This window comes from Sturnira hondurensis, unplaced genomic scaffold (assembly GCF_014824575.4).
Source record: "Sturnira hondurensis isolate 20B ecotype Veracruz unplaced genomic scaffold, ASM1482457v3 Scaffold0007865, whole genome shotgun sequence".
In the NCBI taxonomy this organism is placed as follows: domain Eukaryota; kingdom Metazoa; phylum Chordata; class Mammalia; order Chiroptera; family Phyllostomidae; genus Sturnira; species Sturnira hondurensis.
In genome coordinates, this window is record NW_028080496.1 from 2895489 (window position 1) to 2921080 (window position 25592).

The following is a 25592-nucleotide window of genomic DNA, read 5'->3' on the forward strand; positions in this document are numbered from 1 at the left end:
GCCAGCCAGTTGGGGCCCAGCCCGGGCCTGCCAAGGGGCCCCAACAGCACCCTGGGGCGGCAGCGGAGCGGAGGATGGAGCACATCCTCAGACACCCACCAAGTCTTCGAGGGCTCCCCTCAGTGTGGGCCCCACGCTTTTCCCAATAAACACCGGCCACTGCATGTATGGCAGCAGATGGCTGAGCATCAAGCCAGACATCCTCTCCTAAGACACCAGCAGGGCCTCCACGGCCCCCACCGATGACCTTTTCGGTCCCTGCCCCACGCGGAGCCCCGGTGAACCAGCGCCAGGCACCTGCCCCAGGAAGAAGGGTCACTCACCAGCCCCTCGGTTTCCTCTGACATCCTCTGGAAATGCGCGGCCATGACCGTGTGGTCGCGGATCTGCTTGTGACATTCAAGACACTTGACCCCGTGCCGGATGAGCCTCACGGGGTCCGGGTAGAGCGGCAGGGCGGGAACGGTGGGGCCGTGTTTGGGGGAGGGCGGGGGAGGCGGCGCGGGGGCCGGGGCCGGGGCCGGCGCCACGGCCGCCGCGGGGGCGGCGGAGTTCGCAGGGGCCCCGGCAAACATTTGGTCGGCGGAGATGGGCTTCACCAGCAGCTGCGAGCACTGCATGACGAGCCCCTTGCCCTTGTGGTCGCGGGCGTGCCGCAGCAGGCTGCACTTGTTGAAGAAGAGCAGGGTCCGCGAGCAGAGCGTGCACAGCACCTCGATGTGCACGCTCCGCCGGCCGTAGTGCTGGCTCAGGCTCTTCTCTAAGGCAAACGCGTCCCCGCACTCCAGGCAGCAGTACCCGCTGGCGGGCACGTGGATCCTGCTGTCGGCGGGCGGGCTGAGATTGGGCGCGTAGAGGGGCACGGGGTTGGAGCTGTGGAGGACCTTGTTGAAGGCTTCCACGACCAGCGGGGCGGCCTTTTTCACCTGGTGCACCAGGGGCACGGACATCTGCGTGGGCTGCGGCTGGCCCCGCCTCTGCGCGGAGGACTTGGCCGCGACGGAGGCGGCCACGCTGTGGGGGACCAGGTTCAGGTTGGCCAGGTGCACGGCTTTGGGCAGCAGGTTGGCGGAGGCCGGGGCGGACGCCTGCAGCCCAGCGCTCTGCGGCGGCTTCTTGCCCGCCTGCGAGCCAGGGGCCGCGGCCTTCGGGGGCCGGGACCCAGAGCTGCCGCTGGGAGACGCAGGCCCGCCGCTGGCCTTGGGCGCGCCCTCGACCCCTTTGGCGTCCCCCTGGGGGCTCCCTGCGCGCGGGGCCCCCTCCGGAAAGTGCTCGGCTGCGGGCAGCGCGCTGACCTCGTCCTCTGGTGCCTCGCTGGGGGCCTCGGCAGCAGTGCTGCCCAGTGGGGACCCCACAGGTGACTTGCTGGGATCGTCGGGGTCCGGCAGGATCCTCGTGACAGTCCGTTTGATTTGCCCCGATGATGTCTTGATGGTTTTGATCCTGACTTTGGGGATCGCTGGGGGGGAGCTGGCAGCCACGGAAGGGGAGCCCTTGCTGCTGCTGTCGCTGCAGATGCTCCGAGGGCTGTCGGGGGGCTTGGTGCTTCTCCGTGCAGCCTCCAGGGGGCTGCGGGGACTCTTTGGTGACTTGGGCATTTTGGGGCTGCCCTTGGAGCCCTCTTTCGCGGGCCCTGAGGGGTCCTTGGCGTGGCCAGGCTGATCCTCCCTGGTGACGCCAGCGACGCGTTTGGCCTGCAGGGCCACCAGGGCCGCCACACAAGAGGACAGCTTGGAATGCGCCGGCTTCAGGCGCTGCCTCGGGGGGACGGAGGAGCAGGCTCCCGGCTCCGCCGTCAGCCCCTTGGGCTCCGCGATACTGTTGCTGGGGTGGCTGTTGAACTCCAAGGCCTCCCCGAAGAAGCGGCTGGCGTCCAGCTCCTTGGGAGTCTCCCCGGCCTTCTGCGCCCCTCGCTCCTGCTCCTGCCGACTGCCCAGGGGCAGGGGCTCTGGCTTGGGCTCTTTCTTACAGAAGTGGTCGAACATGTGCAGCTCGGGGACGGGAAACTTACCCAGAGCCTCCAGCACTGGGCCCGAGACGGGCCCGCACCCAGGCGGGGGCGGGAAGTAGCTGTCAGGGTGCTTGGACTTCAGCCCAAAGCCGTTGTCTTTGATGCCATCCTCGGGCTCCGGGCTGGAGATGGGGCTGAACTGGTTAAAGGTCGGCAGCGGCTCCGACTTGGAAGGCTCCAGCTTGCCCCCGGGGAAACTCCTGGCACTGTCTCCATTCATGAACGCGGAATCAAACTTCCCACAGTTGTGGCCCAAGCCGTGGGCTTCTGGAGGCAGGTCCGAGCCCCGGAACCCGTTGTGCAGGAGGCTGGGAGCGATGGGGTCTTTCTCCGCTTCGAACGACTCCTGGCGGCTGGTGTTCTTGACAATGACACTCACGGCCGGCACGTCGGAGGCTGACCCCGAGTGAGACAAAGACACGCTCTCTTCCATGCACATGCCTGGAGGTTTGAGGGGGTTCTCATTCTCCTCGCTGGGGGTCTGGATGGCCTCCTTGGCATCGAGGCTGGTGGGGTCTGGGATGTCAAAGGCAGCCAGAAGGTCATCGAAATCTGGAGTTTTCATGTCCCCCATGGCTGGACGCTGGCAAGGGCTAGAACAGAAACAGAGAACAAAAACTGATCACCGGGCTCTTAGCGGACTCTGCCCGGCACCCTCTTCATCGCGCACCAACACGCAGGCAGCACGCCCACGCACAATGCCCTACACTACGGGAGGTCACACATGTGTTTCATCCCAGCAGGTTTCCAAAATGCGAGGGGCGTAGAGAGAGGAGTGGGGGGAAAGTTTCTATGTCATGGCAAGCCTGGCAGGCCCTAAACCTCCACGCCTAGACATTCCCGGCTGGTTGCACAGCCAGAAAGAGGGCACAGACAAAGCACACTTGCCCATCTGTCAGGGGCCACCTCGCTCCGGGGTCAGGCTCGCTGGCCTCTCACTCACTGGGCCCCTTAAAAACATGCGTGACTCAGCACCTCCTTTCCTTGAAAACTGATTCACATACGTGACCTGGCTGTAAGTCCTGCTAACCAATTCTTAGTGATCATGAACTTTGTACAACTTCAGATTTGGGCTGCATAGAATCCAATCCGCTTCAAAATGATTTGCTATTGCCGGGATGTGCGCTGTTTCACAAATACGCTCCCGAAGATCGTAACCATCTCCTCGGTGCTTACCTATTCTAGTCAGCATCTACGTAATCCCTTAATGTCCACCCTAACACTGTTACTGATTTGGTGACTAGACCACCCAACCTGAGAGGCCGGGGGACCCTTCCAGAAATGCATAGTTATCAAATCGGCCAGGGAGCCATTTTTGGAGATGTCCTGAATTTTATTTTTTTAACGAGAAAAGGAGAAAAAAGAGAAGAAAAGAAAAAATGAAAAAGAGAAAAGGGAAAAGGAAAGAGAAAAAGAAGAAAAGAAAAGAAAAGAAAAAATCTACCTCTTGCACGATCTGGAAAAGCAGGGCCACAGAGCTACGGCAGCGAGGGAAACCCAAAGCCCCAGGAAACAGGCCTGACTTCCGTAGGAAGTCTCTGTGACACACCAGATGGAACTTGAAGCTCGGACCCCCAGGGGGAGGAAGAAAACCCACTGCCCGCCTTGCTGGGTCTGCACTTGACCCAGGGTCCCACGGCCTGACTTGCTCACGCACTTCTTACACTGCGTTTATACGGCACACATTTCTGGACACAGGTCGACATAATTCCTTTTCTTCTTTTCTTGCTTTTTTTTTTTTAAATCGTCACCAAGGATATGTTTATTGATTTTTAGAGAGAGGAAGGGAAAGGAAGAGAAACATCAATGTGGGAGAGAAACATTGATCGGTTGCCTCCTGTGCACACCCCAAGGATGAACCCATGACCTTTCAGCTCACGGGATGACGCTCCAACCAACTGAGCCACCCAGCCAGGGCAGGCTGACATGATTCTTGTCGAAAGCAGTACAGCAGCTGTCTAGAAACCAGACAAGTAGGAAAGCCTCGGGTCCAGGAAGCCCACTGCCAGAAACTTATCCTAAGAACAAAAATTCCCAAAAGCTATAGGCAAAAGTGTACAGCACTATTAAAATAACATAAAAGACACACACATACACAGTGTAAATGTCCAAGGATAGAGAGTGATTGACTGAGAGACTATAATGCAGTCAGAAAAACCCTAATTATGAGCCCTGGCTGGTGTGGCTCAATGGATTGAGCGCCGGCCTGCGAACCAAACAGTCAGCCTACAAACCAAACAGTTTGCCGGTTCAATTCCCAGTCAGGGCAGTTGGGTCGTGGGCCAGGTGCCCAGTAGGGGGCGCTCAAGAGGCAACCACACATTGCTGTTTCCCTCTCTTTCTCCCTCCCTTCCCCGCTCTCTAAAAATAACCTTTAAAAAAAAAAATCCTAATTATGCTATGTGTCCTTCCACAAAAGACCTGACAAGGAGGGTGTGGTACGTATGCACAACGGAACACGACTGAGCTGTAGGAAAGACGAAACACTGCCACTTGCAACAACATGGATGGACCGCGAGAGTAGTATGCGGAGTGAAATAAGGCAGATGAGAAAGGACGAGAATGACAGGATCCCACTTCCGTGGGGCACGTAAAACGAAAAGCCCCAAACAAACAAACTCACAGACCACAGGATGGTGGCTGCGGGAGGGGGGGGAGGGGAGCGGGGGAGGGTAAATGGGGTCACATATAAGGTGAGGAAGGAGCCCAGACCGTGGGCGGTGAGCACCCAATGCCAGGTGGAGATGTCACATCATAAAGTGACACACCTCAAGTTTATCGCATGTTATTAACCAGCGTTATCCCAATGCATTTAATTTCCCCAAATCCTACTTAGGAAAAGTCTGCATTGCAACCTGGGAAATTACTTAGAGAGTGGTAAGTTTTTTTAAAAAAACTATCACAAAGCGTTGTCATGTCAGGTGACAACCATGTAAATCTAAGGCTGCATCTGAATCAAGAGAAACATTATTACACAGGGTGGTAGGACTACTGGTGGGTTGTTTTTTCAAAACTCTGTGTGTGTGTGTGTGTGTGCAGAGAGACTGCTTTTATCATTTTAAAAAGGGGAAAATAAAGGACAAAACCACCAGAACCACAGGGAAGCAGGTGGCGTGGCAGGGGTGTGCCTGTCACCACCCCATGGGATCCGTGGGCCTGCAGGTCTGGTTTCCTCCCCTCCCAACCTCCAACCAACAACACACACCGCATCTGCTTAAGAGTTCTCACGGAAAGTAAAATGACCCCCGCCCCGACGCCCACCATCGCAAAGCTACCTCGTGATGGCGGGTAACAAGGAAGCAAAGCAGCTACCTCACACGCAGCGGGCAGGACACCCGGCCGAAGTCTAACGCTCCTGGACAGCCACTGAGCGTGCACTGCAGCAGGCAGAGCCGGAGCCCAGACCGAGGGGCAGACACCGAACACCAGTGACGGCACCTGGCATCCTAATACCAAGGGCACACCTGTGTGACATTTGCTTTATAAGCCGATTCCACCCCCTCCTTTTTTTTTTTTTTTTTTTTACTATCTAAGGATTAAAAAAAAAAGACTGAGGAGAAGGCAGAATAGATTTGTCTCTTTAAGGCGCTGGGAGAGCGCGTGGGGAGGAGGGGTAGTTGGTGGTGTGTGGGGGACGTAGCGGGGAGCCTCCTATTGTCTCACTCTTGAAGCAGAGAAATATTACATCAGAAGAAAGCAATGTCTTCCACGCGCAGAAGGCTCCGGGTCCGGCTAAGAACAGCCGGAGGCGGGTACGGTATCTTCTGCTGGGAAAATCAGAGCTGGTGAATGGGGTGGTTGCTCACGGTCGGCAGCAGGAAAAAACATGTCTAACCCTTGGGTTCTAACCACCAAAGCCGATGCTTTTGAAAGCCAAAGATCCGGTCCTGTTTTCTGTTTTGACCTCGTGAGCAGAACCCCCAACGCCCGCCCGCGATCGATAGCAGTGACTGAGGGGCTCACGGTGTATCTGAGTGCATTTCTTTCCGCTTTGCTCTCACACAGTGCACTGTTTACAAGCAGAAAACAGACATTCGTTGAAATGAACCCTGTTACAAAAGCAGGGGAAGGAACTGTCAGGAACAACCCAGCCAATAAAAAAACCCCGGCGCCTACCAATACAATGAGAGGACTATACATGAAACTCGTGAGCAACCACTTTTGGCTTACGAAGCCAACCCCGGTTTCTGATCACCCTTAGTGCTGGCAGACACGTGGCGAAGGAAGCCTTCTGAAAATGACATACATGGACAGAGCCCGTCCCGAGAGCAAAAAGTCCATCTTGCTTGGCCTGCTGCGGTGGATGCCCTCCCGACCGGAAGGGGTGTCACTTCCCAGGATTCAGCCTCCGCAGAGAACTGCTGTGGCTACCGACAGCAATATTTATTTCTTGCACAACACTCCCCAGCATAATTTTATGTCACTCATGTTTCATGCCTTTGCTTAGGCTCGCTCGTGCGTGACACAGGCATCCATGTGGACGCCCCAGAGAGGCCTCATTTTTAAGTAAAAAAATGTTTTGGAACCACCCTCCAGAAAAAAAAAAAAAACAACCAGGGCGAGTTAGCAATATGTAAGGCCCAATAATTCCACTTGCAGAAAATTATCCTAAGGACCTCGATAGGCACATGACCAAGATCATCGCCACAGGATTACTTATAACAAAATTCGTGTCCAATCAGGCCATTTCCGGAAGACGCCATGCTGCACGTGTCGTCACGGAAGGCCCGGAAAACAGCGGGCATCACCTGCAAGGACGCTGGAGACAACGTAAAACCGGTGACCCTGCTCCTGTTCAAACCACCCAGTGTCCGTGGCTGCATGCGCCGGGGGGTGTGGGGTCCCCGCGCCTCGAGAAGGACACCCCAGAGCTGGAAGGCAGGCTGAGAAGTGAGTCAGGTTGGAGGCCGATGAGGAGCTTTTTGATGACACCTTCGAAAACTGCGCTCTATGTCGCTCCACGGAGACAAAGGTTTGGGGACCAGGGGGTGTCGTAACCAAGTCCAAGTCTGTTCATCAAACTTCGAAATACTGAAGAGGAAAGGGCAGCCTCTTGAAGTTTAAAACAGAACATGTAGGCAAATGCAAGATAAGTTCATCCATTAGTCGGAAAATACACCAAGGCTGTTAGAGGTAAAAGACATAAATGCAGGAAGGTCCACACCTATTCAACTTCAGAAATAAAAACAAGAAAAGGCTCCGAGGAGCGGAGAACAAGGAACCGCCACTACACCGACGGGCTCCCTTACCCTCAGTATCGACGCTGCCGACTTTCAAGTGACACTGAACTTAGCCATGTTTTTCTTAGCAGTTTAATTACGTTCACCAACAAAGAGCAGATGAACAGAAGTTCAGTAACAGGCTATCATGCGGGCAGAGGCGCTCCAAAAGCACTAAGAAAAAATCCGACGTGGGTTCAGCACATTGCTGATGGGGACGAGGGAGCACGAGGCAGGGCACAGACTTTCACGGCGAAAGCGAGAGCCCCTTGGCCCAGAGGCACTGGGCCGGGATGACAGACCTCTTGATCCTCTCTCGGCCCAGGACTAGAAGGAAGGACGTGTATGTGTGTGTGTGTGTGTGTGTGTGTGTGTGTGTGTGTGAGAGAGAGAGAGAGAGAGAGAGAGAGAGATAACCGGTTGGGGAACTCTTCCCCGGCCCACCCACAGACTGAGGCTGACACGGTGATATAATCCAGGTTCGACAGGCAAGGGTTTAGAAATGGGTAAATGGCCCTGGCTGGCGTAGCTCAGTGGATTGAGCGTGGGCCTGCGAACCAGAGGATTGCGGTTCGGTTCCCGGTCAGGGCACATGCCTGGGTTGCAAGCCAGTTCCCAGCGGGGGACGCATGAGAGGCAACCATACATTGATATTTCTCTCCCTCTCCCCTTCCCTTCCCCTCTAAAAATAAATAAATAAAATATTTTTTAAAAAAAAGAAATGGGTAAATGAAAGTGCCCCTCAGCTTTGTATTTTAGAAGAAGGAGGCCTGGCTGGTGTAGCTCAAGGGATTGAGCGCGGGCCTGTGAGCCACACAATCTCGGTTCGATTCCCAGTCAGGGCACGTGCCTGGGTTGCAGGCCAGTTCCCAGCAGGGGACTCATGAGAGGCAACTATACATTGATATTTCTCTCCTCTCCTTCCCTTCCTCTCTAAAGACAAATAAATAAAGTCTTTTAAAAAAAAAAGAAGAAGGAGCACAGTAGGGGCAAGAGAGCAAAGAATGGCTGAAGTGTGAGAGACAGATATATATAGATAGGGAGGGGATGGGGGAAGAAGGAAAGAAAGAAGGAAAGAAGGAAGGGAGGGAGGGAGGGAGGGATGACTTAGCAGAAGCTGGGACCAGAAGCAAGTGCCTGAGTTGGCTGCTGGGGAGGACCACTTCTTCGGCGACAGGACGGGACACTGGGAGGGGAGAGAGCCAGAGCCTGAGCCAGCGAAAGAGGAAGCCGCAGCTCCCATGATCTGCAGGGGCTTCCGTGCGGACGGTGGTGGAACGCTGCTCAGAGAGACAGTGCAACCCAGGGTGGTGGAGAAGGGAGAAACTCTAGCTGGATCAAAGGAAATAGGGGGGGAAAAAGTCCCGCATCCCTGGACGCAGAATGAAGCCCCCTACTGGGAATGGCGGAGCTAAAAAAGTAAGAAACTGGGAACACAGGAGCCGGCTTTCACCCCTGTGCTCTCACCAATTGCCTGGGTGGAGATTTAGGGCAGATCTTGGTTTAATAAGTAAAATTAAACTGGCTCGAAGGATCTCAGTCCCTCAACAGGCGAGGAGGCTGCACGGCTGGGCGAACAAAGGGAGACGGGCTGGGTTTCTACAAAGACTAACTCCTCACCCCTCTCGCCGTCCCCCTCAACATGTGTCGGACGGGCCNCTGGATCAAAGGAAATAGGGGGGGAAAAAGTCCCGCATCCCTGGACGCAGAATGAAGCCCCCTTCTGGGAATGGCGGAGCTAAAAAAGTAAGAAACTGGGAACACAGGAGCCGGCTTTCACCCCTGTGCTCTCACCAATTGCCTGGGTGGAGATTTAGGGCAGATCTTGGTTTAATAAGTAAAATTAAACTGGCTCGAAGGATCTCAGTCCCTCAACAGGCGAGGAGGCTGCACGGCTGGGCGAACGAAGGGAGACGGGCTGGGTTTCTACGAAGACTAACTCCTCACCCCTCTCTCCGTCCCCCTCAACATCTGTCGGACGGCCCCCTCACAGGGCTGAGTGACCTCAAGGCGCCCACGTTCTGGGTTGGTCAGCGGCCGAAGTTTCATTTCATGAGGCGGCTCCCAGAGAGGTTCTCGGCCACAGACAAGAAAACAGGTGCCCCGTGGACCCAGGCAAAACGACAGCGCTGGTCACCCCCTTTCCCTGTATGGCCTCGGCCTCTCCTGTGCACGCTGTGTTGGAGCAGATGCTGTGATCTCGGATCCGATCCCAGAGGCGTCCTGGTTCAAAATCCCTTCAGCAGGGAGCTCCAGGACTGGGCAGGGCGGTTCGCTCCTACCTGGTCCCTGCCCACCTCTCTGGCCACGTCCCAGGCCCCTCTTGCTCCCTGGCGGTTCCTTCGGCCTTGCTTGTGTCTCTGATGGGGCGTGAACACCTGACACCCCACCGGCCCCAGACACTAACCGCCCCCGCCCTGAGAGTTCCTCTACAGCCCCAGGGCCCCTCCTGGACTCCCTGCCCTCCCTCAACTTCCCCCCCTCCTCCCCTCCTCTGTGGTAGCACTTCCCTCCTGTCTGTGAGCTTCTCCAAACGTTGGGATCATGCCCTTTACCTCTGTTTCCAGGACCTAACACAGACATCACGGTGTTCCAGCTGTCACTGCCTCCAGCCCTCCCAGGTCCATTGTAATGCCTCCCCACAGCCCGGGCTGACACCCCTGCCCCAGGCGCCCTTCCCCTTCACCGGGAGGCAGCCTGTCCTCTCCCCATGCAGGCCCTTCCGCCCCGGCCAAAAGCCCCATTTCCCAAGAACAGAGCGATCCCGCAAGCCCTCCAACCAGACTCACAGGACGTCGGGGCTGGAGGGGGCCTCAGGGGCTATCGGTCCGGTGGCTCCCGAGAGCCCGTCTGCAGACGGCTGCCGGCTGCCGGACTGACTGCAAAAGAACAACACGAGGCTCTGAAGCCTGAGAGTTCTGACCCGGTGGGTCTGGGGCGGACCCCACGCTTGTCTGAGCTTCCCACTTGATCCGACCACGCTGACCCAGTCTGGCCTCTGCACCTTACACAGGCAGAGCCGACTCTTGGCGATGGGGGGCCACCGTCCCACATTCACCACGAGCCCAGACCGACGCCGGGCACTGAGGACCCGGGGGAAGAAGGCCCAGGCCCTGCTCCTGAGTGCCCACCCCACCCCACTCCACGGGAAACCCGGAGGCCATGCTGCGGTGGTGTCCCTGAAGGCTCCCCCAGGGCACAGGTGTCCTGCCAGGAGGAAGCGAGGAGGGCTCCCCAGCCCGCCGGGCCACAAGCCACCCCGCCCACCCCTGTGCTCACGTCCCCAGTGCCCTCCGCGTGGCGTGGTTTTCTGCCTCTGCTGTAGCTGCTTCGGGTAAACGTTGTGCCATTTGCTATTTCATTAGCCCCTCCACAGGCACCTACTAAATTACCCACGAGGACCCTGAGATTCCAGGTGTGGGCATCTCCTGAGACAGGCAATCCGAACCTACTCTGTCCACAACCTAGCCCTCGATTTCCTCCCCAAGTTCCTTGTTTTGTTTCCGGAAGTGGCCACTTCATCCTTCTGGGGGCTTGGGCCGAAACCTGGGCGTCCTGGAGTCCTCTCCCCTCCGAACCGGGCATCTGATCCGCCCTCACACCATACCCAGGCCGGACGTTTCCAACGGCCTCTGCCGGCCCTTCTCTCCCCTGACCCCGTGACTGCCTGCGGCTGCCCTCCCCGCTCCCGCCTTTGCCTCCACTGCTCGCTCTGCACAGAGCGGTCCCAGTGCTGCCCGTCACGCCTGTCAGCTCGTGTCGCCCCACCCTGTCCCCCACGTCACGCAGAGCAAACCCCGGCCTTTACCAAGGCCCGCCTGCAGGGGGCGTGAGCGTCGGTTTAACTGCCCTCCGGTCCTCCCACCGCAGCCGGGCCCCCGCTGCTCCCCAGGCACGCCGGGCACCCGGCTCGGAGCCTGCGTGTCACACGCCCTCTGCTGCGAACTTTCTCCCTGGGATCTCGGGGACTCAGGGGCTCAGTCCTGGCCGCCTGCCGGTCGGTCTTTATTCAAATGCCACTTTGTCAGGGAGGCTCCCGTGACTGCTGTGCATAAGCCACCCTCTCCATGCCCACCGTCAACCTCTGCCCCTCCACTCCGCCTTATCTTTCTTCATAGCTCGTCCCACCGCCAGACCCGTGTCTTCACTGCCTGTTTACAGGCTCTGGTGCGTTCGCTGGAGGGGGATCCACCGCTCGAAAGGGAGGGCAGTTTGACGCCCTCGCCTGCCCAGAACTAAGACTGGTCCCGGATACGCACTGACTCCTGAGCAGGCTTTTTACCAGCCAAGCAGCAGGCAAATCTGCCCTGTTCCTTGCGTTTAGCATGTAACATCTATGTGTCCCGGCTCCCGCAGGGTGCCGGGGTGAAACATTCTACTGGTGCAAACTGTCCGCTGGTCAGTGTCCCCACAATAGGGCCATCTGTCTGGAGAAGGGGTCGGGGTGATGCCAGGGGAGAGAGAGGGCACCGGGGCTACAGCTCTGTGAAAATACTGAAGACCATTGCACTGTGCACTTTAAATGAGCGAATTGTCCGCCCTGGGAGTTTTGCCTCAATAGAGCTGTTATACATTTTTTAAAAGATTAAAAAGGAAGAAACGGGGATAGGACGGGAGGGAGCTGGGATAACGGAGCAGGACTACAGAGCTGAGTGAGACGCTGCGATGCTGGGGGCAGAAGCTAGGAATGGGCAACAAAGTTTCAACAGGGACAGACGGACAGACACAAACAGACACAAACTGAGATACACACAGACACACCGTAACCAGCGCCCCCTTCACCTCCTTTACTGGCAAACAGGTCTCAGCACTAACTGGGCGCTAACCTAGTTAGAGGGGAACGAGACCCACAGACTGAGACAGAAAGGGCCTCAGGGCACCTCTTGTTCACTCACCATCCCTGAGGAGTCCGTTCCCCTGAACTTTGTAAAAGCGTCATCTCTGGGTGGTGGGGACTCCCACATTGAAGCAAGAAGCCAGCAGCCTGCACTGTCTGATCAAAAGGCCCCCCAAAATGGAACGTGGCTATTCCCTGGGGCTGCCCCTTCCGTACAGTCGGCACCTGTGTGTCTGGTGGCTCCCGGGGTGCCCCAGTCTCGTCCGCCACAGGCAAACTAGGTTCCCAAAGAGTCCAAACTCGAAGGCTTGGGGGGACCCAAGGCACGGGCTGTTCGTCCCGGGGTATCCGTGCGGTTCCCTTAGACGACTTCAGGAGGTTAGGAGCTGGCGAGGGCGCTCCCCCCACCCCCGTATTCTGTCTCTCACTCCCCCATCTTTCCCCTCCTTCTCGTCCCTCCACACACGTCCATGCACTCTTCTCCTTCCCATCCCCCCACCCCTTCCTCCATGCCTGCCCACCCCTCCCTCCTCGCTCACTCTCTCATGCTCTTCCTCATCCGCCCCCCCCCNCCCACCCCCCCCGCTCTCAGCTGAGATCTAGGTGGGCTCCTCCAGGACGGCTGCTCAGACCCGGGGGCCGCTGGCGCTCTGCGAGAGAACTGGGCCCCGGCCACAGCAGCCTCTCACCGCCCACCCGGAATGGTGACAGGGGCCCAGCTCTGTGTCCACCACGTATGGCCCTACTGACCCGCGGGGGTGATCGGGAACAAAGTACCCAAAGGAACATCCCTCTACGCCCCCTCCTGCCGCCAGACAAAATGAAACATCCGAGCCCTCATGTTTTCAAGACACGTGACGAAATGTTTACAGATAAAATTATGTGATGTCTGGAGTTCGCCTCAAAACAACACAGGGCGGGAGGAAGCGAGGAGGGGGAGGGGGTAGAGAGATGAGAAAGCACTGCCCACGACCTGGGAACTGCTGATCCGGGTGAGGGGTCCACGGAGGCTTATCCCTTCGTCTTCTCGACATCTGGACACTGACGCACAACATGCACCAAGGTTATACCCGTGAGGATGACTATTATCCAATATAAGAAGAAAAAAAAAAAACAAACCCAGAAACTAACAAGGGTCAGTGAGGATGTGGAGAAATTGGAATCCCTGTTCGTTGTTGGTGGGAATGTTACACGGTGTCGACACTATGAGAAACGGCATGGCCGTTCCTCGGAAAAATGAAACACAGAGTCACCCCAGGATCCAGAAGTTCCACGTCAGGGCCCAGACCCCAAAGACCTGGAGGCAGGGTCTCAGAGGCATGCGCACACCGTACTCACGGCAGCATTATTCAGCAGGTGGAATCAAACCAGACTGTCCATCAGCTAATGAGCGGACGGACACACTGAGCTATAAATAGACGCTGGAATATTATTCAGCCTTGAAAAGGACTAAAGAATCGACACAGGCCAAACATGGGTCAACCTTGAGGACATCATGCTAAGAGAAATAGGCCAGTCACAAAAAGGCGAATCCCATCGGATTCCACTCAGAGGCGGCAGCAAGAGTGGTCAGATTCGGAGCGACAGGAAGTAGAGGGGGGTTGCCAGGGACTGGGGGAGGGGGAGGGGGAGGATGAAGGAGGGGGAGGTCACGTGTAATGGGCACGAGGTTTGTGCTGGGGTAGACGAAAAGGCTCCGGAGGTGCACGATGGTGTGAGTGTACCGAGTCCCCCTGAATAGCACTAAAAAAGGTTAAAACAGTCCATGTTGTTATGTGTATTTTACCGTACTTTAAAATAACAACCCCCGAGGAAAAGCCACAACAACAAAAAAACCACTTGTGTCCAGACTCTCAGCTCGGGAAGGCCCGCTCGACACCGTACCTCGGGGGGCTCTCAGAAGGAGGGCGTGGGCAGCCTTGCTGGGGGCGCAGAGCCGCGGAGAAAGGGGCAGCTTCCACCCAGGCACATGGTCTACAGTCCAAACACCACCTAAGGAAACAAAGGAAACAACGTTCTTTAATAGGCTTCAAGGTCAATGTTAACGTGGGTTCAGATGATAAGTAACAGTAATAATGGCGTACGTCAAACCCTGAGAAAAACCTCCGACGTCGATTCCACGCAGGCCCCCCAGACAGTCAAGGACGACGCTCGCCCTGAACCCAGACCTTGCCCCCTTCCCCATCACAGTGTGGTGGTTCGGAGTGCAGACTCGACCCATGTTCAAATCCCGGCTCTGCTACTTTCTGGCCATGTGACCTCGGGCAGGTGGGTCCACCTCATCCGAGCCTGTGCCCCAACTAGGTGTTACGGCGATTAAACGAGTTGACATTTGTCAGGCTCTTACTACAATGCCTTACACAGAGCAAGTCTGTGCTGGTTCATTATGAGGCCACCAACCACAGTGGCCAGAGAGCCGTCTCTCACAGTTGCTCGGCGTGTCCCAGCAGACGGCTGAGCTTCTAAGTGGCAGGCCGACTGGACGTGTGCCCAAGGGACGGGGACCAGGTACACGGGGGCCGACAACTGCGATGCACGGCCCACCCGCCAGTGCACAGAGGCCTGCTGAAGCAGGGGATGCGTGGGTCAGGGAGCGGCGTGGGACCAGGGGGCAGGTGAGCGGGCCAAACCCACAGGTGGGGAGAGGCCGGGAAGGGACAGCACTGAGCAGGTGAGGCAGAGAAAAGATGAAACGCTGGCAGAACCCACTTTTAAAACCTGGTGGTCCCCAACCGCAGCTGGACATCAGAACCCCCTCGGGCACTTTGGAAACGGCAGAAGCTCAGCCACGAGCCCCGAGCCCCCGATTTAAGTGGCCAGCGTGGGGGGCCCGGTGAACAGTCCGTCGGGCACAGGGACCCACGGATGACAGAATGAAAGCTTCACTTCTAACTCTGCTCACTCTCTCACCCGGCATTCCTTACTTACAACCTCATTTTTGTCTTAACTTGGAAAGACCAGCCCTGAGTTTGGATTCTGAAGAGAGAGATACAGACAATATCAAAGGAAAAATCGAGGGGGAGGGACAAAAACTCCTGATCCCAACTCTAAAACAAAACAAAACAAAACACCTTATTTCCCCCTGAAGTGTTTCCTTTTCCTATTTCAACCTTCACATTCAAAATATAAACGAGCAAGCAGAAACCATTTTGCCCAAACGAGGGCAGAAGCCAGAGACCAGGGGCCGCAGCAGAGGGGTCTCGGAACCGCTGTCCTGAGGGAGCGAGTTCTCAGCCTCCCAGGGAGCCAGGCTGGTGGTTTGTTCTGGGGTAACCCCGGCGCCGGCGGCCCCTGGTTTCTGCCGCTCATTCCAACTGCCTCTCGCACCAGAAACACAGTCAGGCAGCAGAGAGGAGCCGGCACACCAGAGCACCAGGCTTCCCTGAATCCACCAGGCCGGCGGCTTCTCCCAGGCCGAGCTACCACACAAGCACACTCCGACATCTGGGAGCCTTCCAGTGTGCACCCACGCTATCCCCTCTTCACAGGGGACGCGCCAGGGTGTGGCGCAGCCAAGACCAGCTCTCGGGGCGCTGCCCGCCTCCAGGGCCACCACGGCCTGGCCTGTCCCTCGAGACTCTGAACCGGGAGGTCAGATTTCACATTTCGGATTTCCCAACCGCCTCGCTGTCCCAAGCTGCTGATCTGTCGCCGTGGGGCATGGAGACAGTCGCTGTGGCCTTTGCCACAGTGATGACACACCTCCGGGGGTTCAGAGGTCGAGATTAGAAGACAGGGTTCCAAAACGTTGTTCTAGCTTAGTGGTTCTTCCAACACCAGAAAGATCGAGTACTGCCCGAGCCAAGGGGATCCTAGGAAACCATTAAAGTGGCTGACTCTGTGCCCAGAACACGGAGGCCCAGAGAAGCAAGGTAATCGAATGAGATAAAAGACTCCTGCTGTTTCTGGCAGGGGTGGGCCCTGCCTCGGCCTTCTCAGAGGGGCTGAAGTCTCCAGCTCACAGCCACCCAGTCAAATTTCCCCACCGAACACCAGGCTTATTTATCCCCCAGAGCAGTGATGCGAGCTGTGGATGCGCCTCTGGGAGCAATACTAATGCCTGACTCCCCCTCACACCAACTCAATCAGAATCTTTGGGGGTGGGAGTCGGGCATTTTTTTAAAAAAAAATCAACCAGGTGTCTGATGCTGTCTGGGGTTGAAAACAACTGGTCCCCAAAATCACCCCTAAAAGCTAAGTGCCGAAGACTTGTGGGCCCACCCGGGGCCTGGCTTGGAATCAGAAGCCCTGAGAGCCAGCCGGTGCTCGGAGAACAAGGGCATGGAGTGAGTCCCTGAGGTCCATCATCCCCCCCCCCCCCNCCCCCCCCCCCCCCCCCCCGCAGCTGGCCTGGAAAAGGCTCTCGGATTATTCCAGCTCTGATGCCCACCCTTCGCTGAGAGCTAAGGCCGGCTGCTTCTGCCCGGGCAACCCTCCCAGATGAGGCAGGGTCCGCTGTGCCCTGCATAGCCCCACGTGGGGCTCCTGGCTCCCCCGTGCTCAGGGCCCCTCCAGGACTTACAAGCCTGGTGGGATTGCCCAGGCCCCTCTCCCAACCTTCCCCTCCCAAGCTGTAGCCACGCTGACTTCCTTGCTGTTCCATAAACTTCAAGCCACCTCTAGCTCTAAGCTCCCCCCTCAGCAAGCCGCACAGCCCCCTCTCACCTCCGTCACATCTCTGCTCCAATGTCTCTAAATCAGTGAGACTTCTCTGACTGCCCTCCTGACCAAGCACCCCCCCGCCCCCCCCCCCGGTCCTCCGTCCCTGCTTTGTTTTTCTCCAAAATACTTTTTACCATGTGCCACACTTTACGTTTTACTTGTTGCCTAGAAGGCCACACACACTAGAACAGGAGCTCCATGAAGGTAAGACTGTTTCTTTATTTTGTTCCCTGTTATATTCCCAGTTCCTCGAATGTGCCCAGCATGCGGCGGCCACTCAAATACTTATTCTAAAAATGAATACATTAGCCCTGGCCGGGGGGCTCGGTTGGTAAGAGCATTGTCCCGCATACCAAAAGGTTTGGGGTTTGATCCCTGGTCAGAGCACACACAGAAGGCAACCAGGTGACATTTCTCTCTCTCTCTCTCTCCCTCCCTGCCTTCTTCTTTTTCTCTCTAAAGATCAATGAATATGCCCTCAGGTGAGGATTTAAAAAAAAATAGAAATGGCCCTGGCTGATGTGGCTCAGGGGATTGAGTGCCGGCCTGCAAACCAAAGGGTCACCCGTTCGACGACTCCCAGTCAGGGCACATGCCTGGGTTGCAGGCCAGGTCCCCAGTGTGGGGCCATGTGAGAGGCAACCCACACATTGATGTTTCTCTTTCTCTCTTCCTCCCTCCCTCCCCCTCTCTCTAAAAATAAATAAGCAAAATCTTTTTTAGAAAAATAGAAATGGACACAACAGAAACACCGGTCTCAAAACATACCTTGTACCAAAAGATCCTAAGCAGCTGATTATGCCAAAATCACTTCTCCACTCATCTCATCTTGGCAAAGGCCGTTTTGAAGATAGGCTAGGAGCCTAGTGAGACAGAAACCACTTACTAATAGTAAGTATTTCCAGTCAAATTAAACCAATCCAAATGGGTTTATGAGTCAAAGACGGTTTGTTCTGAGAAACAGATAAAACGTGGGTGACAGAAGATGAGGACGGACGGAAGGTGGTGGGACACACGGGTTCCAGGGGCCGCCCTGGATGTGCAGAGGTTCGGGGGGAAGCTCCGGCACTCACCGCCACTTTCAGACAGACCAGAAAGAACAGACGGGCTCCTGGCCCAGCTGCCGTCGGAGACGCAGGCCCAGTGAGGAGGGCCCCTGCCCTCCCTTCCTCGGCCCTTGCGCCCCATCCAAAGCCACGCACAGGGCTTTAGGCTCCACTAGGCTGGGAGCCCTGGAGACCTTCACGTAGCAGCTGGGGCGCCTCCGGCCTCAATCACATCTCGCTGATGTCCCTGGTCCCGCTCCACGGCTACCCGCTCCTTGGTCCCTGTCCCTGTTACCTCTTCCCCCACCCACTCCCCACCGTCATCCTAAGACCAGCCTTCTCCGAACGCCACTGTGATCTCGTCACTCACTCCCTCACAAACGAGAGTGCCCCGCAGCCTGTCACAGGCGCCCCGACCCCACAGACAGGCTTGTGAGAACCTTCGTCACCTGGGCCTAGACCCCTCGCCTGTTGCTGGCTGTCTGTCCGTCGGTATAAAATGAAGAGGGATTCGTTTTCTTCCTGGATGCTCCAAAAATGTCTAAACTAGGCCTACAGAAACAACCTCCCCAACCCTTTAAGACTCTGCTTGAAGTGTCCCCCCACCCCCCGCCCTGCCACCAGGGCTCCAAGCCCCATTTACCAGTGCAGGACCCTCGGCCCCACCAGCAGAATGACCAGGGTGGCCCCAGAGCTGGCCACGGACTGGGCTCCGCAGCACCCACCGGCAGCCACTGACACGCGCGGGAGTTCCTCCTGCCCACAGGACTGTGTCCCTTCAGGCACTCTTGCCCCCGAGTGCCTGCCTGGGTCCCTGTCTTTCTCTCTGTTGACTTAATTAATTCCTGGTAATTAAAGCGACTGTTGGGTGATGAACTGCTACGCGTCCGCCCTCTCCCAGGAGGTGTACGTATCTTCGAAGGGGCCTCTGAGGGGCAATGCGAAAGCCTCTGACTGGGAGGAATGGGGAGGAATGGAGCGACAATGGCACAAGGCCCAGGGGCCTTCTCCTGAGGGGGCAGGTGCTCAGAGGGGCAGTGTGACAGGGAGACAAGGGAAGAGGAGATGACATCATTGCCACCACCTCCCTCCTCCCAAATGGCCACTTGAGCCACCCTGGGCACCAGAGACCATTCCCCAGAGGGAACCCCGGCAACCTGGGGGGTGGCCTGGGTGGGCGTAACGGCCACCCTCAGAGAAGCCCCCGGGGGGAGACACTTGTGGTCTGGAAGCAGAGTGTGCTCGAATTGCTTTTGGCAGGGGACCCTGGAGGGCCAAGGTCATCTGGCTTGATTCTTTTATGTTCCTCAGTCACCTGCAAGGGACGAGGGTCCAGGGGGGGCCTTTCACAAGGAAACACCCTCGTTGGAAATACCCGTGGTCTTCCTCACACATCGGATACCCGTGAGTGCCTGAGGGTGTGCGGCCCCGCGGACGTGCCAGACAGCGAGGCAGCCCCGGCGGCCCCGGCCAGGCCAGGGGTCTGTCGGACCCGCCAAGGGCAGAGAGCAGCCCTTGCCCGCACAGACCAGAGCCTCGGCCGGGCCAAACCCCATACACTCGCTGCCCACCCCTGCGTTCCCTTCTCCCCCGAAAATGCCAACGTGCCGCCGCCTCAGTCAGATGTGTTGGCAGGCCCCGGAACAGCGCGGAGAGGCCCGCGGTACACCTGGACACCCGCCTTCAAGCCCCCCTCCCGCTCCGGTCCCGCTGCTCACTGGCCTGCTAAAGGAACACCTTCTGCTCCGGGAACTGAATCGGCAGGAAGAAGTGGAGCAGTCAATGGCGGCAGACCAGGGCAGGCGAAGTGGACCCAGGGTCACTCTGCTCGTCCACAGTCCGCTCCAGCATGCCAAGGGCCACGTGGGCAAAGCACTCCCCATGCCCAAAGACTAGCTGGATAGAAGGAAGAAATGGCCTCCTGTCTCATCCCTGAGAAAAAGGCTGAGCCCCCAAAGGGGACAAATCCCAGGAACGCCCATGAGGCTTACATACAAGAACCCCATCTCTTCAGAGTCCAGTGGTCCCCGGGAGAAAGCCCAGGGCCACGCCCAAAACGAATGCTTTCTTTAAAAGCACTCTCACAGAAAACACCCAACAAATGAAGCTAGAAGCCAAGTCATTCAGATGCTGAGCTTAACTATTCCCCTGCTGAATGAAAAAGAGTAAGACGAAGCAGCCAGGTCAGACTCGACGCGTCAGCGACCCGCAGGCGGGGCGCAGGGCCCACCGCAGTCGGAAGTCCTGGCCCGGCTGCCCTGACCAGAAGGGCTGTGTCTACTGCACACCTAACCGGGGCGTCCCCTTGGAGATGTGCCCAAGTTGGGGTGGCCAGCTGCGGCAGCCTGTCTTCAACACGGACACAGTCCTGGGCTTTAGGGCATTCAATGTCTGACTCTCTAAAATGAAAACTGATTTGCCAGTTATTAGTTTGTTTTCGTAAAGATGAGAGAGGAGCCTGCAGGGAATTCATGTGATAGGAAAAATATGAAACTAAAAGAGTAAAAACCACCCCAAGCCCACTACTCAGAGGTAAGAAATCTTTCAGTAAACTCAGTTCTGCACAGAAGTGAGCTATTCTGAGTTAAAGCCGGGGTGTGGGTTCTGTGGCCTGACTCTTGCAAAAGACCCTTCACGCCACCTGTGGGCCACTCAGAACATTTTCAGGGGGCCCCAATAATCGGGACGCTCTCACCCGGGAGGCCGGGAGTTAATCTGTCACATGTAAAGACTTCATCATCCTTCCCAACTCCCGGAGTGCGTGAACCAGAGGAAGGGGGCCGCCAATACCTTCTGATACAATGCCTGCCTTCCGAGTCTGAAGTGGAGAACGGAACGGATTCAAGGAAAGGCAGACAGAGAGCCAGGGTGGCCCGTGGTGCTGACAGGTTTCAGAGATGACTCTGCGGCGAAACCAAACTTGAAAGGTGTTCATTAACTTTTCTTTGAGTCATAAAAGGATCGACTACGCCATTTCGACACACACATACACACACACACACACACACACTCCCCACCGTCGAATGAAAGCCAGTGGTTGGCTGAAGCAACGCTCTGATCCCCTGAAAACACGTCTCAAAAGTAATTAGCTAAAGGGCATAGCACCCGGCACTCCCCGAGGGGGGAGAGGGAGCGTGCTGGCCCAGGTGCCCACAAAGGGACACACAGAGATTTGGGGGTTTCCGTGCCACGGCTCCGCTCACGGGAGCTCTCTCCTCTGCAGGGGGTTCCTATTCTTTCAGGACAAGGAAAAGTTAAGAACAGACCCACATGGGGAGACAGAGCTGAAGGTAAAGGTCTAATACAAACAGTAAATATGCAAATGTTGACAGGAACTCCAGGTCCAGCTACTTTCATTCCCTTTGCCTACCTGCCCGCAATTCCTAAGCATTCTCCATGAATACTCTCGGGGAGTTCATTTTCGAGCCGTAAAAGAAAAGTAATTAATCCACGGTCTAGGCTGGTCTCTTTGGATTTCGCCTTTCACTGCAGAAACACACAGATTCAAAACTCTAGCAGGCCCACCACCCTTCCCCGAGTCACAGAAGCAACAGCAAATAAGGGGCTTGAACCCCGCAAACACCGCGGACCCCACGGGAAAGCTCGCTCCCGCCGGGGTGGACAGAAGGCAGGAATCACCACTTTCTTTTCTGTCTCCAGTGTGTGTGGACGATGAAGATTCTACACCCGCCTCCCCTTCAAGTACACTCGAAAGCCCACTCTACCCCACCCCCCACCAGTCCGCAGACCTCTGCTTCCAGAACAACTTCCAATGAGTCTGTCCACAACCCTGGCCCCCGGCCACAAAATGGCCCACGCCATCTACAATCCGCAAACCTCTCAGGGTGGCGCACACGCAATACCGTATTGCACATGACGTGTGACAAACTTGTACACCTGAAAGCTATGGTATGTAATTTTATTAACCGATGGCATCCTAATTAAGTCCATTAAAAATAAATAAGTAACTAAGAATCTGCAAACCCCCTCCAGGAACACAATTCAAGGGAACCCTTTTTTCTAATAGTTGATTTCTTTAAAAAACAAAAACAAAAACAGTTATTCCTCCTCTTCCTTCAGTTTCACAAATACAGGACCCAACCGGGCCGATGCAGAATCACTCATTCTATCAATTAATAATCATTGCTGACTCCAGTATACAGAGCTGGGGGGGGGGAATTATGTTAACAGAAAGGGTTAGTTTTCATGGAGCCTGGGAAAAACAAACAGGAATTGAGGAGCGAGAGTTTGTTAGCATGTCCCAGGCCTGGCCTGAAGTGGGGCGGGGGTGGGGAGGCCATGGCCAGAGGACAGAAACATCTGTCATTCTGCAGTTTCATTTCTCAGGGCCAGTTCAAGACCCTGAGTTTACGCATCAGTTTCTTCCAAGTTTGATTCGTAAGTCTGTCTCCCGGGACCCAGGCAGTTCTGAACGCCCTAGGAAAAGCTGAAGTTTGGGTCTACAAAACCGAGAACTAGACCCTGAAGCACAGCGATCCCAGCAGTAAAAAGCCACCCTCTGGGATGACGACATCTGTCTCCGCTCTTCAACGGTGACAGGCACCACATTAAGTACTGGACGTATCTAATACTGCCCTGCTAGCTCCCCGTGGTTTACAGACTAAAATCCAAACTTCTTGACCTGCTTTTCACAGCTCCAACTCAGCCTTCCAGCCTCATCGCCTGACAAAGCAGGCCTTTCGGGACTGCACGTTTTCACACACAGTTCTCTCTACCTAGAATATCCTTCACCCAGTGTTGCCCATAAAGTTCCTATCCTTCCTCCAAAGCCCAGTTCCAAAGTCACCTCCTCCCTGAAGCCTTCCCTACTTCTCCAGGCCTTCAGTGCTTGCTTCTGCCAACAGGTGTCTACCTAAAGGTGCACTAGAGCCCTCTTAAGTCCACTGCAGCCATAGGTCCTAGCACAGTATCGAGAATGAAATGGGAGATCAATGTTGAATGATTGATCACACGGAACACGGCATTAAGTTATTTAGAGGAAAAAGAAGGGACCAAGAGTCTCACAAAATTCAAAAATGTCACTATCCACGTGTTTAACCTTCTCCAAAATGTCTGCAGCATGCTGAGAGGCAATATGGGTGTTTGACACTTTTAAATAATAACAGTAACTAATATTTGAGGTGTTACAATGTTTACACGGCTTAGTTCATGTGACCTGCATGACAAACTTATGAGGTAGGTCCGTCTTGTCTTTAGGCAATCCAGAAAACTGAGGCACAAGAGAGGTTATAAAAAAAAAAACAACCCTCGAGATCATTCAGTTTAGCAAGCTGAGGGAGCCAGAAGCAAACCCAAGCAGCCTAGCTCTAGAGCGCAGGGCTGGGCTCTGGAAACCGGGCAGACCTGGGTTTGAACGCAGATTGGGTTACAAAGGTGGCCTCAGATAAGTTAGCTATCCCCTCTGGGCTTGTTTTCTGTCCGCCCTGGGGTTTGTATCTCTCCAGGGTTAGGACAACCTTGTTCTCTCGGGGTGTAGAGAGGATCAGACCACAGGTGGCCGGCACAAGGCCCTCAGGCGGAATCCGGCCTTGCACCTTGTTTCTACCCCGAGGCAGCAACGAGGAGCTCTCTCGCTTCGCTGTGAAGGAGCAGTTACATGTACACAGCCCTAAAATTACGTTCGGCCCTTTGAAGGCCACGGCCAGGCTGATGTGGCCCCTGGTGATAATGAGTTTGACACCCCCGGATTGGACTAAATATAACGTGGGCCCAGGTCTCCAAGATCGACCGCCCCACCTAGCATCCGCTCCATTAATGCGTTCCCTTCCCTTCCTAAAAGCTGGGCAGAACAGACTCACGGAGGAAAAGGGTCTCCCAGGGGCTGCTTGAGATTTTCCCACACTGAGCAAGTAGTTAGGTCACTCAGGGCCCACAGGCCCGGCCTTACTTATCTCTGAGTGCATTCCCCACCCAGAGGCCAGAGACCTTTTAAAATGTAAATGTCATCGTGTCGAGTACTTAAAACCCTCCCCAGGTGTCTAATAACACTGGGGATACGATGCAAACTCAGGCCTGGACGTAGGCCTGTCCCATAGGCCCCCGGGGGCCGACCCACCTCTCCACAGACTCACCTCCCCTCTCCCTCTCCCCCTGCAGCCACACAGGCCTCTTTCACTTCCTCCCACTTGCCAGCTCCGGGCTGCTCCACACACGGTTAACTCTTCACCCTCCTGCGGGTCTCAGCCTAAACATCACTTCCTTCCCAGAGCCCCTAACCCGGATCACGGCCCCTTCCTCGTTCCCACCACTCCCTTCCTCTTTCTTTCCTTGCACAATTCGAAATGGTTCATTTACCCCTTCCTTCCAAGTTTCATCCAAGAGACACCTTCTCCCGAGGCCTTCCCGCCGCCGCATGCAAATGTAAATTCAACGCCCCCCCCCCAGAAATCTCAAATCTTCCTTCCCTATTTTTCTTAGTGCTTGGCACTTTTTCTTTTTGAACAGTCTATCTTTTATTACATATTTTATTGTACTGTCTTCCCCCCCCCCCACGAAAATGAAAGCGCCAGAAGGGTAGTTATTTCTGCTTGTTTTCTTTACAGCATCTAACACCGTGTCTGGCACATCCTTATTAATCAATACTTGCTGTTGGATGTAATTTCCAGAGTATTTGTTTATTACGGAGCTTTGACCCCTGGGCTATGACCTGGTTTGCCACGGTATTCCCAACACCTAGGCCAGTGCCTTTCCCAAAGTAAGTGCTCAGTAAAAAAATTTCCTGAATGAATCAAAGCCACGACCAACTGGGGGGCGGGGGGGGGAATGGAAAATGGTGGAGATGTGTTCACGCACCGTACTTCCTCTTCTCGTTCACTAAGGGGCCTGTGCGTTGGAGAAAACAGACCCCTGAGGTCCCACCGAGCACGCCCAGGGCAGACATCTGTCTGTCCACATCCTGTCGGCTCAGCCACACCACACACTCCAGCAGATGTTCAGCACTGGCCCCGCGTGAGCGCGAAGTGAGGGCGAGGGGGCGACCCCAGGCCAAGCACCACCGTCTCGCCCCTCACCCCAGTCCAGTTCCTCCGCTGCCGGTCCTGTTCTAGGTAAGTCCAGGGGTGCCACACGCGCTTCCCTGGATGGGCCTGTGGGTTTACTCCAATCCAGGACTTTTAATGCCACCTCTGGCCTACTCAAAAATAAATAAATAAATAAATAATTCCGGGACAGCTCCCACCCGCCCAGGGTGCGCGGACCCCTCCCCCGCCCGCGCGCCGATCCCCGGCCAGGAGGCCATCTGCCCCGCAGACGCTCCTCCGTCCTCCCGCGGGTCACATTGAGCCTCACCCCCAGGTTGGCAGGAAGCGCCGCTGCAGAGAGACCGTTTCCAACAGGCCCGGCCGCCGCGGGAGGACCCCGGGCTCCGGGGCGGGAGTACCTGTCCGCGCGCGAGCAGCCCTCCCCCGGGTCAGAACTTGGGCGGCGGTGGGGGAGGGACCGCGGGGCACCCGCCAGGGTCGCTCCGCCAAGTGCCTGCCCCCTGACGGCGCCAGCTCCCCGCGCGGCGGGCTGACAGGGCGTCCCGCCGGGGAAAGTGCCCCGTTATCGGCGCCCGGGTGGCCCGGGTCCCGCGCGCGGCGGGGCGCGGGGGCGCGGTGCGAGGCGGACGGGCCCGCCAGGCGGCGGTCGGGGCAGCGGCTGCGCCCGGGGCGGCGGGCAGGGTCCGCGGGGCTGCAGGGCCGGGCCGCGGCGCGGACGCGCGCTCGCCCCGGCCCCGCGCAGCCCGGGCCCCGCGCTTCGGCCGCCGCCGAGGCCGCCGAAGCGCGGGGGGCGCTTACCTTGCGGCGGCGGCGGCG

At 56.5% G+C, this 25592-nt stretch overlaps 1 protein-coding gene across 2 annotated transcripts in view; it reads right to left on the bottom strand.

Annotated features, from left to right (window-relative positions):
* Positions 1-25586, bottom strand: part of ZNF592 (zinc finger protein 592) — a 39978-nt gene extending 14392 nt beyond the window's left edge. The window contains exons 1-4 of one of the 2 annotated variants that reach the window (XM_037053547.1): positions 25575-25586; positions 13945-14059; positions 10020-10097; positions 324-2604 (exon numbers count right to left, since the gene is read on the bottom strand). In XM_037053547.1, coding sequence (XP_036909442.1) covers positions 324-2585 — 2262 coding nt within the window. In that variant the 5' untranslated portion in view covers positions 2586-2604; positions 10020-10097; positions 13945-14059; positions 25575-25586. The remainder of the gene's footprint in view (positions 1-323; positions 2605-10019; positions 10098-13944; positions 14060-25574) is intronic. The other variant, XM_037053546.1, reaches the window with a different exon arrangement.
* Positions 25587-25592: the final 6 nt, after the last annotated feature.